The 7,525-nt window shown below is 28.5% G+C and overlaps 1 protein-coding gene across 1 annotated transcript; it reads left to right on the top strand.

Moving 5' to 3' along the window:
* Positions 1-664: 664 nt before the first annotated feature.
* Positions 665-7,311, top strand: LOC115700713 (L-ascorbate oxidase homolog). Its single transcript, XM_030628379.2, has 8 exons — positions 665-1,009; positions 1,092-1,201; positions 2,559-2,829; positions 3,323-3,422; positions 3,515-3,860; positions 6,285-6,650; positions 6,752-6,830; positions 6,924-7,311. The coding sequence occupies exons 1-8, from the start codon at positions 863-865 to the stop codon at positions 7,131-7,133; spliced, it is 1,629 nt and encodes a 542-aa protein (XP_030484239.2). The 5' UTR covers positions 665-862; the 3' UTR covers positions 7,134-7,311.
* The last annotated feature ends 214 nt before the right edge of the window (positions 7,312-7,525 follow it).

Raw genomic sequence — 7,525 nt, forward strand, 5'->3', positions numbered from 1 at the left:
AGCATAAGAATGTCATAGTTTCCGCGTTCACATATTTTTATCTTTTAAGTTTATTATTACAGAAGAAGAAAAATAAAAAAGATTAAAGAGATCGTAAACGACATCCATTTCTTGGTGTATTCGTCTCACTTAATGTATCTTCACCGTTACTTGGTATGGACCCCACATGAGAGGCAAGGTGAACCGTTGGATTGATTATAGGTCAAATATAGGGAAAGGAGTGCCGTGTTTGGCTATGATAACTTATTAGTAACATGAAAATACCGTGTGTCGCGTCCCTAATCACGGACATTATACAACCCATCCAGCCAAGCATCTGAACATCAAACGCGGTTCAACCAAGTTTTATTCCCCTACTTGTGTACCTACTGAAGCAAGGGCATTCAGGTCATTTACGTAATAGTTTTATCGACGTGGCATAAATTCATTGGTTGAAACTATGAATTCCAACAATGTTCTGGTGAATTGGACCCTCATCACCGCATTTAAGGCCCCAGCATGAACACACTCATATGGCATTGTCCAACCAACCCACACTTCATTTTCCTTTTCTAGCAAAAAAAAAAAAAAAATCATTATCTTATTATTATTTTTCTAATATTTTCTTTGTGGGGCATTATTTTGACACTGTATTGTTTTGCAAGCTTGACTTCCCTCCTATACTGTGTAGCTATAGCCTTTATATAAGCCACAGCAAATCAGCTCTTACAACCAACTAAACATAAACAAAATATGTCTCTTTCTCTCTAACCATTCTTTCCAAACTAAGTACTTGGTATCTATATATATCGAACTATTATTCTTTTACCTCTTATTCTCGCCACATTATTTGATAGAGTTTATTCATTATATCTAAGTAAGTATGGTTCTAAGCTTAGCCAAAGCTACTGTAAGGAACTTTTGTTTGATTGTTTTGGTATTGGGTCTTGTTTGTGCTGAAGATCCGTACAGATTCTTTGATTGGAATATCACCTATGGTGATATATATCCTCTTGGCTTTCGCCAACAGGTTAGTACATTGCATATATAATATATATTAATATAAACATTCTCTTAATTAAGCATTTGGTCTAATAAATTTTTTGGTGCAGGGAATTCTGATAAATGGTCAATTTCCGGGACCTGACATTTACTCGGTCACCAACGATAATCTCATTATCAATGTTCACAACAGCTTACCGGAACCTTTTCTTATTTCATGGTACGTCATATGTACGACAATATATACATTGATATATAGATATGTACATAACTCTCTTATATATTCTTTTTTATTTAAGGAAATACAAATTAATGAAAGCGTGTTCTTTCTTTAATTATTATAGCCTTAGAATGATTACACCTATATTGTTTGATAGTATAAATTAATTTTCCACCTCATAGCTCAGATATCCAATGTATTTAATTAGGAAAATGCTAAGATATCCACGCTATTTTAATTTAATGAATATGTAAGGAACCGTACTAACCAATTACAATGTAACACATCATATTAATGTATTGTTGAACACTTTAGAATATCTAATAGCATACTCGTATTCTAATAATTTAAAAATACATATAATATATATGCTAAATTACACACCTGATTATAAACACTAATACGTTCTCGTTTTCATGGGGTATATTTTGATGTGATGTATACACTGTAATTGTTCTTTTGTCAAAAAATGATAAATTAGTTAATATATTGATTTCGAGGTGGAATGTTAGTTAAGAGTAAACAAGCTTTAGGTTATTAATCAATGACTTACCACATGTTATTAGTGTTAAATTTTAATATCGTGTACGTAATGCCAACTTAATAGTGACCAATAATGACCATGAGCCAGAAAATAAAATTGAAAAAAAAAACAACTATATGTAAACACCCATTGAAATTAAACTGTTTTTATAATTTCTACCATAAATGGTGTTAGTTGACATGAAAAGATGATTGATCTTGAATTATATTCTTTAGAAGGCCAATTGGATTTGGTGGTGTCATAAAAGGTTTCATATGTCACACGCCGTTTTCGTTAATGTAACAGTTGGAAGACAAAAGTTGTGTGAAGAATAAACTATTGCTTTCTTTCTTCTGTTTTAAGGGAAAGTTGTAGCATATTGACTTTTTACATTTATCATTTTCTTTTCAATCACTCATATTCTTGCATAAATTCATGTGAAGTTATTAATTTCATAACATTCTTACCTATTGTGGGACTTTAATTATTAATTAGTTTATGTCAAACTTCTCCGTGGACAGCCCTCAATTGGCTGGATTCTCAATTTTAATTCTTTAGTTCTTTGATTTTTTTAATTTTTTTTAATTTTTGTGTGTGTGGAAAAAAAAATGGATTTCCACTGTGGGAAAAATCAAAGCTAATAAATTAATATTTTTAACTTTAAACATGTGGGTCAACTCTTGGCCCACGCAGCCTAATGTAAGTGTTCCCTACATTCCAATCGTTAGGAACAAACTTCATGTTGAATTAGTTATACAATAAGAATAATAGTTACAGAAAAAATTCTATATGAAATTAACTATTTTTGTTTTTACCTTGAAAAAAAAACAAAAGGAATGGAGTACAAAACAGGAGAAATTCGTTTCAAGATGGTGTGTACGGAACAAATTGCCCAATTCCTCCAGGCAAGAACTTCACTTACAAACTACAAGTGAAAGATCAAATTGGAAGTTACTACTATTTCCCTTCTTTGGGCTTTCAGAAGGCTGCTGGTGGATTTGGGGCCATTAAAGTGCTCAGCAGGCCCAGAATCCCAGTCCCATTTCCTGAACCAGCTGGAGATTACTCTCTCCTCATTGGAGATTGGTACAAGTTTGGCCACCAGGTATTTATAACCTAATTACTTTAAACATAAATAATTTTAACAATATTTTTTTATTGCAAAAACAATAAATTTTTCTTTAAAGTGTCCTTCAAGTCTATTTTTTATGTTATAATTATTTAAGATATTTTATAAAATTTTTAAAAATTAAAAAAAAATTGACACGAAATAATCTGTTAGAACTAAATTTTTCTAAATGATGTCTTAAATTACTACAACTTAAACATTATAAAAAAATTGAATTACTTTTTATTTTCTAAATACTGAAATAAATAAAGATATATGGACTCTCTTAATGGCTGCATTGTATACTTTTTCTAAACTTTTTGATCCCTATACAACTTATAGGTCTCGACCAATTATATGGCAAAAGTCTTTGACCAATCGGACCAACAATATTACTCTAATCTAAAATATCAAAACTTATCCCATAACTGGTAGAGTTACCCTTTCATTTCACCGATTTTAATGTATTTTTCAAAACTATAAATTTCAGGCATTGCAGAAAATTCTTGATGGCGGTCACAGACTTCCTAACCCAGATAATATTCTAATCAATGGCAGACCAAACGGTACCACATTAACATTTGAACCAGGTAAGTTTTAGACAATGTACGAACTTTAAAAACATCTATTTTTTTAAAATTAAAAAAAAATGCTAAAGATTAGGTTTTGCATGCATGTACAGGTAAAACCTACAGACTTAGGATATCCAATGTTGGTATACAAAACTCTCTCAATTTCCGAATTCAAGGCCACAAGATGAAATTAGTCGAAGTCGAAGGGACCCACACTGTCCAAACCACGTATTCGTCCCTTGACGTCCACGTAGGCCAATCTTATTCTGTGCTTGTCACAGCAGATCAGACACCTCAAGACTATTACATTGCGGTCTCAACTCGGTTCACTCGTAATATTATTACTTCCACTGCTATCCTTCACTACAGCAACTCGGCCAGTGCAGTTTCAGGCCCAATTCCTGGTGGGCCAACTATCGAAATTGATTGGTCCCTCAACCAGGCCCGATCCATTAGGTAACCTCACAAGTCACAACATCTCCTCTCCTTTGATATATAGTTGTAGCCTTTTTCTAACAGTCTTTGTTATAAGTGAAAATTACATGAAATATGGGATTTCATAACAAAGTTAGAAAAATATGGCATTTTTAGGTTTGCCACTTTTCTATGGCATTTTTTCACATTTAAGTTTTTTATGGTATTTGATATGCCATATTTTTATAAACTTATTATCCAATCCCATATTTTATGTTTTTGTTTTTAGCTTAGTTAGTTTTATTTATTTTTTTAATTTATTTTACACTTACATTTTAGGGTTTCTTTTTATTTGAAAAATTTACACCAAATACTACATTTTTTTTCAAACATTACATTTTTAATTTGACAAGAACATTTTACTTTTATACTTTTATTAATTTTTTTTTTCTTTTTTACTTATTGAAACTTCAAAAAAAATTTTTTTTTGTCTTTTTTATATATTTTTTAGTCAATTTTGGCTCTCTTTTTTCTTTTCAACTTTTAAGTCAGTTGCTACTTTTTTTTTTTCTTTCTTTCGCTTATCTCTCTCTATTTTTTTTTTCTAATTTCTCTTTGTGTCTCTCTTTTTTTTTCAATTTTTTTCTCAACCTAATTTTTTTCTCTTAATATATGTAATAAGTGTACATTTTTATATTTCATTTTTTTTTTTACAAAAATTAAACTTGTTTTTTTATTTAAACTACTATTCGTTTTTTTTTTGTTAAAAACTAATTATTCCATTAAAAACAGCAGAAAAAAAAAAAACCAGTTTCATCAGTATCATCCTGAAAAAAAAAATATAAAAAATCATAATCTAAAAAAAATCCAAACTTTAAAAACTAGTTTCATCAACATTGAAAGAAACTAATAATTTCATTTAAAGAATACAAAAAATAGTTTCATCAACAAGATAATGAAAAAAATTACAAGAGGCAAAAAAAAAAAAATAGTTTCATCAATATTAAAATAAACGAATTATTTCATTAAAAGAGGCAAAAAAAAAAAAAATAGTTTCAACAATAACATAATAAAAAATACACAATGCCTAATAACTAAACTTTTACAAATTAACGATACTAAATTTAAAAACCAGTTTCGAACATATAAAATTTATATCAATACCTAATAATCAAACTTCTAACTTCATTCTTTATTTTGGCATTTAATTTTTTATTTGCTTGCTCAAAAATTAGAGTTAATTTAAACATACAATATGCAGCAAATATAACAAAGAGAATCACAAATTAAAATCAAAGAGAAAAAAAAGAAACAAAGAAAATTAAAGAGACAAAAGTGCAATAAAAACCATAAAAGAATAACAAAAAAAAAACAGTGGAATGTGAGAAACCAGTTAGTAAAACAACCAAAATAAAAACAAACAAATAAAAACCAGTTTCTTGAGATAAATTAATAAAAAATTGAATAAAACTCAATTATGAACAACAATAAAAAAAAATTAATTACTTAAAAAAACCAGTTATGAAAATAATAAAATAATATGTATGTCAGAAACTGATTAATTAAAATAAAATAAAAATTGTTGTTCAAATATCATACAATAATAAAACTGGTTTTATACAAACGAAAAAATATATAATAATATCATAAAAATTGAGCAACCCCATTACAGAATAGTTAAAACATGTGAAACCAGTTTCGACATGTGAAACCAGTTTTGACGTTATAAAAAATCATAACAAAATACAAATGTTAATAATAAAGTTAATTGAAACCAGTTTCATCAGACAATTAAATAAAAACATACACACACACAAATATAAAAAAAAAAAAAATACTAATCACAAATATAATCAAAACAACACATAATGCCTACCAATAATTTAATAACAAAATATAAGTGTAAGTTTCCAACCTAGAAACAAAATAATAAAAAAGTAACTTGAAAAAAAATTCTAATAACATAATGAAATTATTTTTTTTATTCTTTTAATGAAATTAATAGTTTCTTTCAATGTTGATGAAATTGATTTTTAAAGTTTATATTATCTTTAGATTATAATTTTTTATATTGTTTTTTCTTCAGGATGATGTTGATGAAACTGTTTTTTTTTTCCTGTTGCTTTTAATGAAATAATTAGTTCTTAACAAAAAAACAAAGAAAAAAAATAGTAGTTTAAATAAAAAAAAAACAAGTTTAATTTCTGTAAAAAAAAAATAATATCTATAGTTGAGATCATTTTTTATTTATTTTAGTATTTTATTTTTTTAAAAAAGAAAAAATAAATAAAAAGAAACACAAATTTTAAGTTTTTTATGGCATTACTCAAGACTTTTTCCCATATTTGTAAGTTTTTTAAAAAAATGCCATATTTAGCGTAATTAAGTTTTTATGCCATATATATCAAAACTTATCTTTATTTTCCCATATTTTTGTAAATAGCCCTTGTTATAATTTTCTTTCAGGACCAACCTAACAGCTAGTGGGCCAAGACCAAACCCACAGGGCTCGTACCATTATGGTCAAATTAACATTTCAAGAACCATAAGGTTAGAGAGCTCGGCAGCTCAAGTTGGTGGGAAGCAAAGATATGCACTAAATAGTGTGTCCTTTATCCCAGCTGATACTCCCCTTAAGTTGGCAGATTACTTCAATATTGATGGTGTTTTCAAAGTTGGAAGCATCTCAGATAACCCTTCTTCCGAAAAAATGTACCTTGACACATCGGTCATGGGTGCTGATTATAGAGCTTTTATTGAGATTGTTTTTCAAAATCGTGAAAATATTGTACAAAGCTATCACCTTGATGGGTACAACTTTTGGGTCGTGGGGTAAGTCCAATATTAATACATAAATGTATGCTCACATTATTTTGATTTATATGTTATTGTTTTAATTTATTATTGATATTTTTGTTAACTTGGAATTTTAGAATGGATGGAGGGCAATGGAGTCCAGAAAGTAGAAAACAATATAACCTTGCTGATGCAGTTTCACGATGCACCACTCAGGTTTGTAACTTTGACTTTTACTTTTCTACTTACTAATAATGTTTTATTTTAGTTTTGGAAATAAAGTTGAAAATCATTTGGATTTTGTTACAGGTATACCCAAAGTCTTGGACTGCAATATATGTGGCGTTGGATAATGTGGGTATGTGGAATTTGAGGACAGAGTTTTGGGCAAGGCAATACCTTGGACAACAATTCTATCTTCGAGTTTACACACCTGTCAAGTCTACACGTGACGAATATTTGATTCCCCAAAATGCCCTTCTTTGTGGAAGAGCCGAAGGCAAAAGCACAACCCCATAAACAAAAAAGCTGCTTCAATGATTGATACATAATGTTAAATCTTTACGTATTTAGTAATTTTAATTTTATTAATTATCATAATTCAAATTTCATTCTTTGAATACCTTTGCATTTTTTTAAGTTGTATGTATACACCTATATTTTAACATAATAAAGTATATGTATCCTTTCATTAAAATCAAATATATGTGTAGATTTTTGAACAAATCTAAAAGGGAAAAAGGGCAAATAACAAATGATAGTTTTTTTTTTAAATGGAATTTTATTAATTTAATTATTCTCTCTAAATAATAGAAAAAAACAAGGAGGTACATCAATCATCCCTAAATAGCGTCCTGCAGTAACAGGGCATTCTTGTAAGACAATAAACAACAGTGTTAGTTTTAATAAAG

Source organism: Cannabis sativa, chromosome X (genome assembly GCF_029168945.1).
Source record: "Cannabis sativa cultivar Pink pepper isolate KNU-18-1 chromosome X, ASM2916894v1, whole genome shotgun sequence".
NCBI classification, from domain to species: Eukaryota; Viridiplantae; Streptophyta; class Magnoliopsida; order Rosales; family Cannabaceae; genus Cannabis; species Cannabis sativa.